Source organism: Pongo abelii, chromosome 16, assembly GCF_028885655.2.
Source record: "Pongo abelii isolate AG06213 chromosome 16, NHGRI_mPonAbe1-v2.0_pri, whole genome shotgun sequence".
NCBI lineage: Eukaryota > Metazoa > Chordata > Mammalia > Primates > Hominidae > Pongo > Pongo abelii.
The window spans coordinates 70,473,893-70,492,761 of NC_072001.2; the positions used below are offsets into that span (position 1 = coordinate 70,473,893).

The 18,869-nt window shown below is 37.6% G+C and overlaps 1 protein-coding gene across 25 annotated transcripts in view; it reads left to right on the forward strand.

Moving 5' to 3' along the window:
- Positions 1 to 18,869, forward strand: part of IQCH (IQ motif containing H) — a 247,385-nt gene that overhangs the window by 62,345 nt on the left and 166,171 nt on the right. For 22 of the 25 annotated variants that reach the window (XR_008513644.1, XR_008513645.1, XR_008513646.2 and 19 more), the window contains one exon: positions 18,188 to 18,308. The exons of the other annotated variants lie outside the window; for them this stretch is intronic. Coding sequence is in view for 17 of the 22 variants with exons in the window: in XM_002825584.3 (XP_002825630.2) it covers positions 18,188 to 18,308 (121 nt within the window). In the remaining 5 variants the exon portion in view is untranslated. The remainder of the gene's footprint in view (positions 1 to 18,187; positions 18,309 to 18,869) is intronic. 25 annotated transcript variants of the gene reach the window in all.

Below are 18,869 nucleotides of genomic sequence, written 5' to 3' on the forward strand. Positions count from 1 at the left end.
AACCTTGTCAGAATGCAATATAAATTTGCATTTATTTGTGTGTGACTTTGAATAATACCTTGTTAAAGACCTGTATAATTGAGTGAGAACTATGTTAAGTTTTTCTTTTTCTTTTTTATTTTTATTTTTTTGAGACAGAGTCTCACTCTGTCGCCCAGGCTGGAGTGCAGTGGCGTGATCTCGGCTTGCTGCAACCTCCACCTCCTAGGTTCAAGTGATTCTCCTGCCTCAGCCTCCCGGGTAGCTGGGATTACAGGTGCACACCACCATGCCCGGCTAATTTCTGTATTTTTTAAGTAGAGACAGGGTTTCACCATGTTGGCCAGGCTGGTCTCGAACTCCTGACCTCAAATGATCTGCCTGCCTTAGCCTCCCAAAGTGCTGGGATTACAAGTGTGACCATCACACCTGGCCAGCCCTCTTTTTGTCCATGATAATGTCTATCCATCTCTTTTAAGGTAGAATTAATTTTCTCTTGCCTAGGCCATCATAGCATGCTTTTAAAGCATTCACATGGTATACCTTCAATTGAAAAGGGACTTTGTATCTTTTCCTCTTGTTAGATCTCCTGGAAGGCAAGAGCCATATTTTTTTCACTTAAATATCTTCTAGGGTACCTTACAAAATGCATTATGCATAGAAGGTACTCAATAAATGATTAATTTAATTCAATAAAATGTAATTGAATGTTTGAACAGGAAGGATTTTGTAGAGAAGTGACAGGGCAGGGAAGGTCTGTCTAGTCTCATGGGCATGGTTTTGAGCCGTATTTCTCTCATCTCTCCATCTCCTTCTTCCCACCCCCAAGCCCTACACACGGCTTCCCTTAGGTGATTGTAGCACAATCCTAGGACTTATGTTTTGGAAGTGAACCCAAGGCCCAGGTAGTCAACATAGCAGCTGGCTTTAGGAAGCAAACATGAAGTTTTGTTCACCCCCATGCCCAATTTTCTGATTATAACACCTTTTTCACATTCTCATTGAAGAAAACTTGGAAAATACAAGGGTTGAAAGATAAAAAATTATATAACCTCAATCCCTCCACCTAGAGATAATTATTATGAACATTTAAATGGATTTGTTTTCCATGTTTGGATGTATGATCTTTCTTCCTTCGTCCTTCTTGCCTTCCTTTCCTTCCTTCTCCTTTCCCTCCTTTTTGTTTCTCTCTTTCTCTTTCTTTCTCTTCTCCCTCTCCACAGTCCCCTCTCTAATGAGGAACACATGTACCTAGTAATAATCTTCACATAAAAAGTGGGAGACCTATGTGAAGAAAACTCCAAAACTTTAATGAACAACATCAGAGAACACTTGAATAAATGGAAAGACATCATATTCCTGAGAAGGAAAACGTTTATCAGTATGCCAGTTCTTCCCACATTAATCTTTATGTCCAATGTAATTCCAATCAAAATTCATATGGGTTTTATTTGGTTTGCATGGAATATTAATTTTTTCAACTTGCTAGTATTCATCATCTTGAAGAATAGGCAAAAGGCCTCTTTTTTTTCCCCCTAAAGAAGATTAATGAAGGTGAACTTTTCATACCACTTATTAAAACATATAATAAAATTACAATAATTATTTCCATGGGTAGAAAAATTGATAGATCAATGGAATAAAAAACTCAGCATAGATATTGCCCTTAGTGTAAAAACTAACTTGGAATGTAATAAAGGTGACACTGTAAGTCAATGGGAAAGGGAGGACTTGTTAGATGAATGGTGCCAAGTCACTTGGCTAATGATTTGGGGAAAAAAAATTAGATAAAGTCCTATCCTTGCATTCTATACAAAGAAAACTCCGGATGGATTAAACTAAAGTAAGATGTTTGAAAAAGAAGAAATAAAGAAATTAGGGCCGGGTGTGGAGGCTCACACCTGTAATCCCAGCACTTTGGGAGGCCGAGGCGGGCAGTATCACGAGGTCAGGAGCTCGAGACCATCCTGGAGAACATGGTGAAACCCCATCTCTACTAAAAATACAAAAAATTAACCAGGCGTGGTGGCGGGTGCCTGTGGTCCCAGTTACTAGGGAGGCTGAGGCAGGAGAATGGCATGAACCCGGGAGGCGAAGCTTGCAGTGAGCCGAGATGGGGCCACTGCACTCCAGCCTGGTGACAGAGTGAGACTCTGTCGAAAGAAAGAAAGAGAAAGAGAAAAAGAAATCTTTAACATCATAACCTCATATAATATTGACAATCCTCATTACAAGAAAAGTCCGTGTTTATATTAGGCTCCAATCCTAGATCTGGCACTAATTCCTAGGTGATATTCTTGGGGCAAATCACTTATATTTCATGGGCTTTAGTGTGTTTATTTGCCAATTTGAGATACTGGATCAAATCATCTCTAAGATCTCTTCTAGTTCTCACCATCCATAATTCTGATGGAAGTCTGTTTCCTTTGGTTTCCTTCCTTCCTCATTTATGACCACCAACACATGACATGTGAGACAGAAAAGCAGACCAGGTGAAACTGTTTTCTGTACTGATTGTGGAAATAAAGTTCACAGAAGGTATTGTTTTTTCAATTTATGCATTCAACAGAGCATTTGTTGAGTGCTTTCTATGTATGCAACAAAATATGCAACCTGTCCTCATCACTTTTACTTGTTACTACTTTTAATACTCAGAGCATATTAGAGACATTGTCACTCCCAATTTCCGAGTCATATAATTTACATATGGCTCTTTCAGAATTTGAAGATATATTTTATTTTGACAATGATTCAGAATCTAGAAAAATTATTTGAAGACAAATTGTGAAAAAGGATAAACTCTTACACACATACATACACATACAGTATTTAAATGATCGAATGAATATTCCTTAAAAATTGGCTTCATTACTAAATGAGTTAATTTGTTTTAATGGACCGTACTTGAGGTTAATCCGTTCATTGACTTCGGCAAAAATACCTGAACTATAAGCGCTCCTAGCCTCCTTTCAGGTTTGCTTAGGCATCTCTTCCACAGACTTTACTGATACAGCATAGAAATTATGGCAAAGCCCAGTGGAGTCATTGAAGTAAAAGTCTCAATACTGCTCAGAAGGGATGCCAAATTAAATAAAAAGAGCCCCAGCAGTTCTGCAGCTGCGTGCCAACCCAACTGCTGGGATGAGGTAAATGAGGACCAAACTTTATTTCACTTATGACCCCAGCCAGTATTTAAATGAAAATGCCTAGAGACTGGCACACTGCTCTGTAATAAGGAATAAAAAGCAATAGCAAAAATAATTATAATAAATGATAAACTCATTCCCAAAGTCTTTCTTAGATCTTAACTGAAACGACTACCATTTAAACTCATTTCTTCTCATGTGGTATCAAGTATACACATTTTTTCTTATGAAATGTAATAGTCATGTAAGTGAAATGGACAGTACTTTATTCTCTAGTAATTACGTTTCCAGATTAAAATTTCTGTTGGAATGCCACAAATAAATATTATTAAATATAGTGAGAAAAAATAGCAACAAGGAATCATTACATTTTTGTCAACCTGAATTCCTCAGAAAATTCTGGGTCCAGTGTGTCTCAAGCTCCTTCGAAGAAAAGTTTTATGTAAAATCAAGTTATCATTTGTCTTTTATTAATAGCTTTACAGAATGGGCTCCTATTAACAAATTATAGCAATATCATTGTTAGGTATGTGTTAATCCTTGGATCATTTTTTTCCCTAAAATGTAGCCCAAAGAATGCTGGTTCTTTGGAATGTTAATAGGTATTCCATGCAAAAAGAGTACTGTGGTCCCATAAAATTGGGAAACATGAGGTTAAAGAGAGTCAGACTGATTTTTATACCATTAAGCCACCTGGAGTCCCTAACACGGTGATGTGCCTTATGAATCTTTAAGAAGGGGGAACGCAGTTAGCAATGTTTCCCAAACTTCCTCAGAACCCCTTTCTGCAGAACAGCTCACAGAACTATATTCTGAGGAACACACTTTAGGAAATTTTGCTTAAGTGCTGGATTTCATAACAATTTTAATGGAAAATTTTCTAGACTATATTACATACTTTCCTTCATTAGTCACATTTTACCATAAGTTACTGTTTTTTGGGGGGGATTGGGACATCATAATAGCTCTACTTTATGTGATGCGCTGTATGAGGTCTGTGAGACATGCAGATGCCCACACTTCAGATAGCTGCTATGTGTTCAAAATAGTATTTCTGCTGCAGTTTCCTCCAGTCATTTCTATTCACCACATTCTTTAAGTCTGTGTTCACAATCCCCCTTGTCACTTCTGCTGCTAGAACTACCCTTTTATCATCCTAAAACCCCTTCCAGCTCTGCAAATTATGATCCCATGTATGCCTTTTCTTCCTTCCTTCCTTCTTTTCTTTCCTTCCTTTCCTTCCTTTTCTTTCCTTTCTTTTTTTCTTTCTTTCTTTCTTTCTTTCTTTCTTTTCTTTCTTTCTTTCTTTCTCTCCCTTTCTTCCCCTCTCTTTCCTTTCCCTCTCTTCTCTTTCTTTTTTTTTTTCTGTGTTCTCTCTTTTTCCTTAGGCCCTGCCTGTCCTGAGCTTTGGCAGCAGGGTGCCTTGGCTTTTATCAGAAGCCAAATGGCTACACTGTTTTCTCCAGGTTATTGAATCAACCAATCCCAGCTTTGTTTCCACTCACACTTGGAAACTTTTCATTTATTCCCTTTCCATATTCATATCTGTCCTGTACAATATACTCTGTACAATTTCAATCTTTTGAAATTGATTGAAACTTATTTTATGGCCTAGGATATCATTTATGTTGGTGAATGTTACATGTGCATTTGAAAAGAATGTATATCCTACAGTTGTTGGTTTGTAGTGTTCTATAAATGTTAGGCCCAGGTAGCGGATGATGATTTTCAGCACATACTGATTTTTTAAAAATTAATTGTTCTACCAATTACTGAGAAGAGGCTTTTAAAATCATCAACTCTGATTGAAGATTTGTCTGTTTTTTCCTTTAGTTCTGACAATTTTTGTTTTACATATTTTGTGTTAATATTATTAGAGACATTCACATTTATTATTGTTGTGTTTTGTTGGTTATAAGAAACTTTCATCTGTTTAAGACTCTTTCATCAGTTTCATCTGTTTAAGAAAAATCTCTTTTCCTCTCTCATAGTTCTTTTTGTCTTAAAGTCTACTTTGATATTAATATAATTACTTCATCTCTCTTTTGCTTACTGTTTGCATGGTATATCAGTCTTTTTTGTTGTTACTTTCAACCTATGTCTTTAAAATTAAAATGCGTTTCTTAGAATAGCATTTAGTCATGTCCTGTTTTTTAAGTTCAGTCTGATAATCTCTGCTTTTTGAGTGTTTAGTTCATTTCCATTTAATGAAATTTAGATATGGTTTGATTTAGAACAACTGACACAGGACTTTTCTTGTCTACTTTGCCAACTGGGGACCTCCACAACTGGCAACATACTCCCTGGGCCTTGCTCAGCCCTGGGCCCTGACGCTGGAGGTGCCCTGCCCACTCAGCCTGCCTAGGTTACATACAGCTTTTGCCTGTGTTCGGTGGTTCCTGAGCTCTTGTCCTGCATCCAAGAAGAATAAGATCATGCTAACAATTTGAAGGTTGAGGAGGGCAGAGAAGAATTGTATTGAGCTACAGAACAGCTCTCAGTGGACAGGGATGTGGGGGTGGTTCCCCACCCCCACAGTTGGGTGGTTTATCTTCCAGTCTTGCTGGGTCTAGGGCTTTTTATGGACTCAGAATGGGGAGTGTGTGCTGATTGGTTTGTGATTATGCAAAAGAGGTTAAAGGGAAAACACCATTCAAAGGTGGGCATGACAATGTAAAAAAACCAATTAGGAAAGGGTAGGTGTATGTAAAATAGGTGAACAGTGGGGTCAATCAGAGGAAAGCACACTAAATGGGAAGAAAGGTTCTCAATCTGGTCCAAGGATTTACCTGAGACTTGTAGCTAAGCTTTAAATTGTCTCAGCCTGAAGGTCAGGTTTCACTGAAGACCCGCCCCTATCTGCCTAATCATTTATCTGCCTCCTGCCACTATCACAACCATCTTTCTATTTGTTTTCTATTTATCCCATCCATTTTTTGTTCCTTATTCTTTGTTTTCTGACTTAGGGTTACTTTTTTTTTTTTTTTTGAGACGGAGTCTCGCTCTGTTGTCCAGGCTGGAGTGCAGTGGTGCAATCTCGGCTCACTGCAAACTCCACCTCCCAGGTTCACGCCATTCTCCTGCCCCAGCCTCCCGAGTAGCTGGTACTACAGGTGCCCGCCACCACGCCTGGCTAATTTTTTGTATTTTTAGTAGAGATGGGGTTTCACTGTGTTAGCCAGAATGGTCTCGATCTCCTGACCTCGTGATCCGCCTGCCTCAGCCTCCCAAAGTGCTGGGATTACAGGTGTGAGCCACTGTGCCCAGCCAGGGTTACATATTTTTAAGTAATTTTTAACATTCCATTTTAAATCTTTTATGGCTTTTAAACTATACCTCTTTATATTATTTTTAGTGGTTGCTCTAGGAATTACAATATTCATCCTTAACTTACCAGAATTTCTTTGGAGTTAATATTACACCAGTTCACATAAAATGTAAGGAATTTGCAACTATTGACCTCCCAATTTTTTGTGCTATCATTATCATCTACTTTACGTATATTATAAAATGCACACTGTATAATAATTTTTGTTTTAAATAGCCAATTGTCTTTGAGAGAAATTAAGAGAAGAAAAAGATGTAATCTTTTATATTTGCCATATATATCTGAGTTGTCATCTGAAGTCATTTTCTGTCAGCTTGAAGAATGTTTTTTAAGCATTTCTTTTTTTTCTTTTTTTTTTTTGAGATGGAGTCTTGCTCTGTTACCCCGGCTGGAATGCAATGGCGTGATCTCGGCTCACTGCAACCTCCACCTCCTGGGCTCAAGCGGTTCTCCTGTCTCAGCCTCCCAAGCAGCTGGGATTACAGGTACCCACCACCAGGCCCGGCTAATTTTTGTATTTTTAGTAGAGATGGGGTTTCACCATGTTGGCCAGGCTGCTGGTCTCAAACTCCTCACCTTGTGATCCATCCACCTCAGCCTCCCAAAGTGCTGGGATTACAAGCATGAGCCACCATGCCCAGCCTCAAGCATTTCTTAAAAGAAAGCTCATGCCTGCTGGTAACACTTGCTTGTCTTTTGTCCAAAAAAAAAAAAAAAAAAGTCTTTAGATTGGCCAAGCACAGTGGCTCACACTTATAATCCCAGCACTTTGGGAGGCCAAGACGGGCAATCACTTGAGGTCCGGAGTTCGAGACCAACCTGGCCAACATGACAAAACCCCGCCTCTACTGAAAATATAAAAATTAGCCAGGCGTGGTGGCACATGCCTGTAATCTCAGCTACTCAGGAGGCTGAGACAGGAGAATTGCTTGAACCCGGGAAGCGGAGGCTGCAGTGAGCAAAGATAGCTCCATTGCACTCCAGCCTGGGCAACAACAATGAGACTCTGTCTAAAAAAAAAAAAAAAAAAAGTCAAAAAAATATTTAGATCACCTTTATTTTGAAAGATTTTTCACTGGGTATAGAATTTGGGGTAGCCATGTTTTTTGTTTTTTGTTTTTTGTTTTTTCCTTATTCAGTGCTTTAAAGTTCCATTGTTTCTGATGAGAAGTCAACCATTATTCAGATAATTGATCCCCTGTGTGTATAATGGATCTTTTTTTCTTTTCTGGCTGCTTTCAAGATTTTCTTGCCTTTGACTTCCAGGGGTTTGATTATCATATGCTTGAATGTAGTTTTCTTTGTGTTTATTCTGCTTGGGGTTCACTGTATGAGTTTCTAGGATCTGTAAGCTTCTGTTTTTTTAACAAATTGGGCAAGATTTTTGCCATTGTTTCTTTAAATATTTTTCTCTATAATTCTCTCCCTCCTCTCCTTCTGGGGCTTCAATTACATGCAGATTATACCACATGACATTGTCCTACAGGTCACTGAAGAACCATTATGTAAAATTTTTTTTCTTGTTATTCGGATTAGGTAATAGCTATTGATTCCTCTTCAAGTTCCCTACCCTTTCTTCTGCCCACTCAAATTTGCTGTCAAACCTATTTGATTAATTTTTTCATTTGAAATATTTTACTTTCAGTTTTAGAATTTCCATTTAGTCCTCTTTTATATACATTTAATTTCTCTGCCAAGATTTTCCATGTGTTCATTTAGTATTATTATTTTTTAAGGTCCTTAAAATATGTAAAACAGCAGCTCTAGAGTCCTTATCTGCTCATTCTAATATCAGAGTCATCTTAGGATCTGTTTTTATTGCCTACTTTTTCTTTTGACTGTGGACTACCTCTTCCTATTTCTCTGTATATACAAGAACTTTTATTGTTATGAACATTATAAATGAGACGTTCTAGAGACTTGGAATTGTTATCTTGCTTCCTAAAGTGCTGATTCTTATTCAAGTAGGCAGTTAATTTGGCTAGATTCAAACTCCAGACTCTATGCTTGCTGTGGTTGGTAGCAGCTGAAATCTCTGCTCAGTTTTTAAAAATCTTTAACAGTTCCATCCTGGCTGGGCTCCTTTAAAACATCTTTCAGATACATGGAGCTCAGAGGTCAGCCAAGGATTTATATGTCATTTATTTGCAAATTTTGGAATCTCCTGTCCTTCTTGCAATTTCCTCATTTCTATTATTTCCCCCTATTTTCAGCTTTTATGACAGCACTAAACTCCATCCTCTGACTTTCAAGCCAGTAAGACTGTGTTTTTCTTCTTGAATTATAGCCACTCTGCCTCTCATAGTCTGAGAAGTACTTCCAGGCCAGAAATTACACACACATAAATCTCAACTGTTGCAGTTCCCTTCTTTCAAGATCAGCTACCCTCTGGCTTCTGCCTGCTTTCATTCTCAGTGCCTTCAAATAGTTGGAGTTTTGTGGGGGTTTTTTGTTTGTTTTTAGTTTTTTTTTACATTTTGTCCAGTTTGTTATTATTGTCTTCAGGAGAGAGAGTCTTTTATAAGCTGCTCCACCATTACCATAAAAGTAATACTTGCTATTGTATTACCGTTATCAAAATAGAAAATATTTGCTACTAATATGTTCATTTTAATTGCTTCTTCCCAGAAAGTCTTAAGTGATTATTTTTTAAAACACTCTTTGCTCTTTTTCTTCTTCAATTGAGATAATAAGACAGAATTAAATGAGTTTTGAATTGCATAATGCCTTCAGGATAGTATACAAATAATTACAATATATGTTATAAATGTAACAAGATAAGTAAAAAGAAAAACTATAGAAAATCAGAGGAAGAAGAGATCAGAAGTGATTTCCTACAGGAGATTACATTTTAGCTAGTTGTTAAAGGGTGACAAGAATTTAATAGCAGAGCCTAGAGGAGGAGAATATTCTAGAAGGAACATTGTAAGAAATGCAAAAAAGTGCTAGGTGAGGCTCAAGTCTTACTGATTATATGTATAATTTATGATTTAAAATCAATGCTTAAAAGTTCATGGCATGAACATACTGTTGTACACAATAACATGGTGAATCTCACAACCAGTTTTGAAAGAAAAAAGCCAGGTACAAAAGAATACATACTGTAATAATCTATATAAAGTTTGAAAACAAAAACAATAGGTGGCAATAGAATTCAGAATGCTGGTTGCCTTTGAGTTGTGGTAGTGACTGAGAGGGAGCACACGAGGGGCTTCTGGTGTCTGTAATGCTCTACTCCTTGCTCTGGATACTAGTTACCCACAGTGGTCACTTGATAACAATTCATCACTTGTGCCTTTCAAAAAATGAATATTGTGGCTGGGCATGGTGGCTCACACTTGTAATCCCAGAACTTTGGAAGGCTGAGGTGGGAGGATCACTTGAGCCTAGGAGTTTAAGACTACCCTGGACACCATGGTGAAACCTAATCTCTACACAAAATACAAAAATTACCCAGGCCTGGTGGTGTGCACCTGTAGTTCCAGCTGCTCAAGAGGCTGAGGTAGGAGGATTGCTTGAGCCCAGGAGGTCGAGGCTGTAGTGAGCTGTGATTACACCACTGCACCCCAGCCTGGGCAACAGAGCAAGACCTTGTCTCAAAAAAAAAAAAAAGTTGTACTTCAATAAAATGTTTACGTGGAAAAAAACCCATTCCTGGTGTGAAAAATAATTTATGGAGTGCATCTCCATATATTAATTCATTAATTCCTCACAATAGCCTTATGGAAGAACAGTGATGGTGAATTTTATGTAAAATAGGATTCTATAAATTCAAAATATCATGGTATAGAAACCAGGTCTGTCTGTCACTCAGGCTGGAATGTAGTGGCATAATCATATCTCACTGTAGTCTTAAACTCCTGGGCTCAAGCAATCCTCTCACCTCACTCAGCCTCCCAAGTAGCTGAGATTACAGGTGCATGCCCAGATAATTTTTTTTATTTTTTGTAGAGACTGGATCTCACTATGTGGCTTAGTCTGGTCTCAAACTCCTGGCCTTAAGCAATCCTCCCACATCACCCTCCCAAAGCACTGGGATTGCAGGCATGAGCCGCTGCACCCAGCCAAATTCTGGCTTTGTACATAAAGTTTGAAATAATTCAAATTTGAGTGAATTTTTTATATTTATATGTAAAATTATATATATATATACACACACACACACACATATATATATACACATATATAGTGAATTAAAGTCAGAATTTGGCTGAGTGCAGCGGCTCATGCCTGCAATCCCAGTGCTTTGGGAGGGTGATGTGGGAGGATTGCTTAAGGCCAGGAGTTCGAGACCGGACTAAGCCACATAGTGAGATCCAGTCTCTACAAAAAATAAAAAAAATTATCTGGGCATGCACCTGTAATCTCAGCTACTTGGGAGGCTGAGTGAGGTGAGAGGATTGCTTGAGCCCAGGAGTTTAAGGCTACAGTGAGCTATGATTATACATATATATAATTATATATATGTATAATCATATATATATAAAATCATATATATATAATCATATATATAAAATCATATATATATAATCATATATATATAAAATCATATATAATCATATATATATAAAATCATATATAATCATATATATATAAAATCATATATATATACACATACACACACACACATATATACACATATATAGTGAATTATATATATGTGTATGTGTGTCCTGTATTATTTAGGATATGAACTCTGAAAATGTAGAAAATAGCAATAGATTAAATACAACCATAATTAGCAGTTTGAGCATAGACGTTTGTGGCTCGTCTGGCAGTTCCACAATGTCAGGTCCATACACACTTTTCATCTGACTGCTCTGACCTCCTGGACAGGCATCTTGTGATGTCGGCTCCCACCATCATGTCTTTATTTCAGTCAGTAGAGTCAGTAGGTTCCTATACCACTGGCCAGAACCTTGTCTGAAAGCCACAGAAAGCTGCAAGGCGGTCTGGGAGATGTAATTTCTGGATGTCAGCCAGCAATCTTTGCCATACTTGCCATTCTTTGCCTGTCTTGAATTATGTGAGTTCAGAATTATGAAATGCTTCCAGAAGCAGATCCTTTACATAAAAATTACTTGCCCTGTAGATAAGAGGATTCCTATTTTACAGAAGATAAAACTGAGACTCAGAGAAGTTAAATAACATACACTCTGCACATTGCTAATTAACTGACAGAGCTAAGAATCCAGTCCAGCGCTCCGAGCCCAAGATTCTTGCCTTTATTATAGATGCCTCCCCAGGGAATTTTCTTCTGTCTCCAAGAATGCTGGTAAACCTGACCAAGAGGAAGTGAGACTCCTACTGTATTTAAGTTAAGTGGCACCAAGAAAGACCTGAGAAAGCCAGCAGAGTGGTAGGACATAGGGTAGAGCCGGTTACGTAAGCTGTGCTTGGTGAAAGCATCAGAAACTAAGAAAGTACAGTAAAAAAAACAAAAAAACAAACAAAAAAGCCCCACTGGGCCATGAAGCAGTGACATGCATTTTTCATTCTGCCTCTGAAATTGATAAACTGTATGCTTTGGCTGTTTTTCCTTTCTGTTTCTTAGTTTTCCTCTTCCATAACATGGGGTTGAAGGGAGGGAGGGATGGCCTTATCTTCAACTAAGTAAGCAAGCCCTGATGGAAGATGTTTCTCAAGATCTCAAGAGAGGCAGGAGAGCCTAAAAACTTAAACAAGTTTTTACCTCGTACCTCAACAGAGGCTTACATCATACCTCAACAGAGGCTTCCCCCCGTGCAAGCCCTCAGGTAACAGAAAGGTAGAAAAAAACCCAGAATGCCCAGTTCTCACATGTTGCTGGGAGAGATCACACACTGGTACCAGATAATGGGAGAGGAGATTCTACATGACAGCAAGTAGAATGTCTGGACAGAGCTACCCAAGTATGCACAAGGGAAAAAGAAATGATATGGTCACTGTATGGATTTCCTGTGGTCTTTGCATTTTCTCCAAGTCAGTATTTCACCCACAGCTAACGAAAGCAAGGGAGGGGAAATGGAAGGGAGAATTAGGGGCTGCAGAAGACAAAGCCTAACCTAGACAAAACATAAATGAAGGAGCAGAAGGAATTTTCTCACAATTAGTTCACATTATACTACAACCTAAAGAGAACATAAATTAATTTAAACTAGAGCTCAAACATGAGATGATAAAATAGCAGAATAAAAAAGGGAGATTGCAGATATAAGGAAACAAATTGAATATCAGAATACTTTATGGAACTCATAAATAAACTATAAATACAATGAACATAACAAACACTGCTGAATATTAAAATACTGACATAGAGAAAAGACTTTAAGTACAGTAAATGCAGAAGAAAAAGACAAAGGAGGTTAATTAGAAGCTAATAGATATACCTATTAGTTTGGTACAAACTATAACAAAGAAATCCAAAAATATAATGACTTAAATAAATTAGTGTATTTCTCACTCTCAAAACAGTCCACAAGTGAGAAGTCCAAGGCTGGCAGTACAGCTCTGCTCCACAAAGTCATTCAAGATATGACTTCTTTCATCTTGATCTCCATCAGCTCCTCGTTACAGTAGTTACAGGACATTCTAATCCCAATGGTGGAAGCTGGCTCTTCTCCACACCCACATTTCAGCCCTTAGGAAGGATAATGATAGTACTGCCAAGCACTCTGAGGACATGACCCAGAGGTTACACAGATCACTTCTGCTTACATCTTATTGCCTGGAATTTGGTCACTGGTCCACATTTAGCCACAGGGGATGCTGGGAAATGTATTCTGTAAGTGGACAGCCATGTACTCAGCTAAAACTCAGGATGTCCTATTCTAAAAGGAACCAAGTACCACAATATGAAAGATAAGGATGAGCCAACATTTAAGGATATTTGATGTCCCTAAACCAGAGAACCCAGAAAATGAAAGAGAAAGGGTATTCGATAATATAATGTAAGAAAATTTTCTCAAAGTCAAGGAAGAACTGAGTCTACAGGTAAAAAGAAAACATCAAATCCCAGGAAAATTTGATTTTGAATATTTAACATACAAATATATTTTAGTTAAATATTTGGATTTCAAAGACAAAGAATGCTTCGGACATCCAGATGAGAAGAAGGTAAATCACCAACCAGGGGTGGAAAAGCAGATGGCTGTCAGACTTCACAATAATTAGCATTGTGGAGGAAAATGGTGCAATGTCTACAAAATTTGGAGAAAAGAAAGGATGACCCCAGATGTAATTCAAGTATGACTTGCTTTAATTCTAGTAAAGTACACATGAACACTTGTTGGGAAAAACTACTTGATAACCAAAGCTAGCCAATTAAAGAGATCAATCAAAGAGCTCAAGCAGAGAAGCCATGACAAATAAACTATTTGTGAGCACTGGACCCATTTACATGTAGAGCTAATACTAAACAATCGTAGAATCATGGTACCAAAACAGAATGTGAACATTATAAATCTGGATGGTGCAAAAATAATGATACAATCAAGATTGGGGAGGTGAGGGAGTGGAGATCAGGGCATCAAGAGAGTTCTAATTTTCTCACCATTTGAAGCTAAGATATAGTATTCAAAAAAAATCATGTAGTAAATACATCTAAACATTTTTCAGAATCAACTTTATTTAACTCTAGAGCAGGGGTACACAAACTACTGCTTGAGGGCAGGCCACCTGTTTTTGTAAATAAAGTTTTTGTCCATTTGGGATGCTATAACAAAAATATGATAAACTGGGTGGTTTGTAAAAAACAGAAATTTATTTCTCACAGTTTTGGAAGCTGAGAAGTCCAAAATCAAGCTGCTGGCAGATTTGGTGTCTGGTGAGGACCTGTTCCTGGTTCATAGATGGCGCCTTCTCTCTGTGTCCTCACATGATGGAGGGGACATAGCAGCTCTCTGGGGTCTCTTTTTATAATCCCATTCATGACTATTCCATCCTCATGATCAAACCACCTTCCAAAGGCCCCATCTCTTAAAAGTATCACGTTGGTGATTAAGTTTCAACATGTGAATTTTAGGGGGGGACACTAACAGACCACAGCTTCACTCATTTATTTACAAATTGTCTGCCTGCTGCTTTTAACTACAAAACAACAGATCTGAACAGAGCCTTCATGCCTAAATATTTGTTATTTGGCCCTTTAAGGAAAAATTTGCCAGCCCTTGCAGAGGAATCATTTTTAATTCAGAGAAATCTTGTGGCAAAGAAATATTTATTTGAAGTTTAATAATGTGTTAGGTTTAATTCAGCCTTTTTTCCTCATGTAAAATTAATAACATAAGTCCTATTTTTTATACAAGGATATATCAATCATTCTAAAGATGTCAGGGACGATGGATCACCTGATGATATTTGGCATGATTTCTTCAACTTTTGTCTTTTGTATTTCTACACTGCTTGAAATCTTTATAGTGGGCATACATCATTTTTACCAAAATAATAAAATAGAATGGTTTTTCTATTTGAAAACACTGGAAGCAAATATGCCGAAATATTAATAATAGTTAATTCTGGCTGATGGGAATATGATTGCTGTTTTCTTCTTTAAGCTTTTCTATATTTTTTACACTTTCAAAAATTTTTGGCTGGGTGCAGTGGTTCACACCTGTAATCCCAACACTTTGGGAAGCCAAGGCAGTAGGATTGCTTGAGCTCAGGGGTTCAAGACTAGCCTGGGCAACATAGCAAAACCCTGTCTCTACAAAAAATACAAAAAATTAACCAGGTGTGTTGGTGCACACCTGTGGTCCCAGCTACCTGGGAGGCTGAGGTGGGAGGATCATCTGAGCTCAGGAGGTGAAGGCTGCAATGAGCTGTGATCATGCCACTGAACTCCAGCCTGGGTGACAGAGTAAGGCCCTGTCTGAAAAAAAATTTTTTAAGCTATTATAGAAGATTTAGCATCAAGTGATAAAGTTCTGAATTCCAGTTGAGGAAATAATAATGAGAAATTAGCTAGAAGGGACATTGTTCTATTTATAATATGATTTATATTATATCATGTTATACAAAGTATGGTTGCAGAATAAAATATAATAAAAAGCATGACAAAAAGAAGCCACAGCAGATGATATTTGAATCCTTTCAGGAGATCAGCACATTCATAAAGCTGGCTTCTTTAATTTGCATCAGTCTCAATCTACCTTTCCAGTCTCATTCCCCCATCCTACCCTCCTTCTCATACCCATACCCTATACTCCAGTAACATAGAGCTCCTCCTCGTCAGTGAAATCTTCATGCATGAAATATGCTGTTTTGCACCATTGCTACCACTTTTACTACCTATAACTGCATCCTCTTCTCCACCTGAAATAATTTAGTGCTTTCTTTAAGATGCAATTTAAATATCACTTACTGCAGTACATCTTAATTTTGGCTACGCATCAGAATCACCTGGGGAGCTTTCTAGAAATACTGAGGCCCAGGCCCCAGCCTACCTATTCTGAGTTAATTGCCCAGGGTTGGGGCCCAGGCGGCAGTATTTTTAAAAAGCTCCCTGAGTGATTCTAATATACAGCCAGGGCTGAGAGTCGCTGCAAAGCCTTCTGCAATACAAGCAGGCAGAGTTAATTACTCCCTCTTCTATACTCCTACAGCCCTTAGCTTTTCCATTGCTCATGAAATTTAATGCTCAGCATGTTAAAGTTAGTGTTATATAGTAAGTGCTCAGTAAATGCTGAAGGTCGTTTCATTCCTTCACCCTCCAACCAAGCATACACAGAAGTGATTATCCTTACCATGGAAGAGGACAGCAGAGTGGACAGATGTTTCCTATCCAGTGACACTATCTGAGGGATTTATTTCTGTCAACAAAAACACTACCTTCCATTCTCCAACACATACACACACACACGTGCACACACACACACTACACACACAGTCACCTCACTGCCTTTTCAGCATAGTTCTTCGGTCTGGTTTTTACATTGTTTAGATTGATGCAACTGAAAGAATTAAAGCAGTGTGATGAATGTGCTGATTGCCTGACAGAGTCTGAACATCACCTGCCTACTGTCCTCTCCTTTGTGTCATCCTTTATGTTGTGTTTTATGTTCTATCCTGCTACTTTAGCTTGCCAGAGCAGGTTGTCAGGTGTTCTTTGTCAAAGGCTTTCGGAAAATCCGGATAAATTATGCTCTGTGTCCTGAAACTGCCAAACCTATATTTTACATCATCACAGTGCTTGACAGTTTTATTTAAGTTGAATCTTTCTCTCTTCCTCCGATTTACCTTTGTCTCACTGACCCTTATATCAATCAGACAAGTGGAGACCCTGCCACTTTTGATATTGAATATTCTCAGCTATGTGCATGCCTGCTAGAGCACAGTGCATTGGATATCTCAGCCTCCCTGATTAGGAGGAGATCCTGGAAGCTACTCATGTCTGGAGATGAGGTGGGGAGAGGAGAGCTGAGGATAAGGGCAAGAAACCAATGTGGATCAGGAAGACCAGAGTCTCATAATAAATAAATCTTCTTATGAGTCCTGCACTCTCATTAAGGCGAGGCTGGTAGCACCTCCCTTTCCCCTTCTGACTCACCTGGGGAGAAACAGATTGCACTAACAGTCTACTCTTTCCTATTCAAAGTACTATTTTTATTTATTTACCAAACATCATCAAAGTGTTTGATGTTCATGGTGTTACCACATCCTGGCAGTGGGGGCCTTAACCCTTTGTCCAGACATTTCTCAGCTAATAGATACTTATTTTGTAAAGTGATTTTCTCCCTCTGGTCTTGATGAAGCTTTCCCTTTCTTTTTCCTTAAAGTCACTATGACCTTAATGGCAATAAGGTATTGTGCAACCGAGTCCAATGGCAAATTTTACCAATGTAAAATCAGATTAATTTCAGAATTGAATAATCTGTGCATATCTAGTATACTGTATGGCCTGAAACAAATTACTAATCTTTATGTCTTGAGTTCTTTATTAGTTAAATAGCAAACTGTTACCTAGTTCCCTTGGAAGTTATGTAGATTAATTAATGTTTGGAAAATGACTTGAAAATTCAGTCTATAAATACTAAACAGTTGCATTTTCCCTGCTGAGAGAACCCAGGTAATTCATAAACTCCTATAATAAAGGTAAAAATAGTATAGTTGTACTATACAATCAAATGTGATTTATATGCAATATATGTAATCTTTAAAATCTAGAAACCATTTAATAGAAACAATTCATATTTTGTAACTGTAATAAAAGCATGTTATGACTTTAGGAAAAGTAATTATCTTTTCTAACTGATCTAGATATTGTGTCTTTGTAACCATCTCTGAGATCTGCAAAAGAATCTACCCAGAATTAATATTGATTGATATGTTTATCTTTTAAGTCTTCCAGGTTTTTTGTTTTAACATTAACACTCTAACGTTTATTTCCTGGGAAATTTTTTGGTACAAAACTTTGCTGTATTCAAAACCTCCTCTGTCAAGATTTAGTATTTGTATATTGTAGTCATTAAAATTGAACAACATCTTAATAGTTCTTTTATTAACTACTATGTTGACTTTATATAGTGGAAATCACAACTTGTTAATTGGATTTAATTAACTATTTTAAATTACACAAACTCCTGACGGTAGTAGACAATAGCACAGGGTATTCATGAGCAATAAAATTGGAGCTGCTATTGCTACTTTATTAAAACTTAATGCAACTATTCATAATTTTATTTATTGTTTGCAAGAAGAAAACTGTGTTCACTGTGAAGGCAAAAATGTTTGCTGAAACAAATTTTTGATTATCTAGGTAAAGGTTCCGAAGTTAATCAAAGGGTCTAACATATCCAAACTCACGGTTCTGCCATCTTCTCATCGCACAGATCCCTATTTCACTCCTATACCAGTCTTACAAGCAGATGCCCACAAAGGTTAGTGATTCAATAGCCATTTTATGTGTTTAGGAATGTAAAAGAAAGAGCATTGAGGTAGGATCGGAGGCCTGAATTTGGACCCTGGCTCAGCCACTAATTCCCCTGGGTGGCCTCAGACAAGTCAGGTCCCAGGGTGGTCTCAGACAAGGTTGGACAAGACGATCACTAGAGTCCTTTCCACCTGTAAAATTCATCATTCTATGGATTTAATGTTGATTTAGATGGTGTTATTACCTATTAAAATGATCATTGTGTTTATGTGATAGCATTAGAATTTATTAAGTTTCTGAACAGATCATTTTTGATATATTATTCTGGTAGCATTTTAAAAATTTATTTCAATACCCTATTATAAGGAAATATGAAGCCAGAATTAATGTAATTAGTGTTTAAACTATGCATGTTTTAGTCTAAACTCTAGTCTTGTGAAACCAGTGGATTTTGTTTTTAAGCAAAGGATTTCATCTTTATCTCAGTATCTCTAGCACCTAGAACCATATCCAGCATTTCGTAGATACTAAGTGTAGGTTGAGTGAATAAGAAAATGAAAGAATAAGC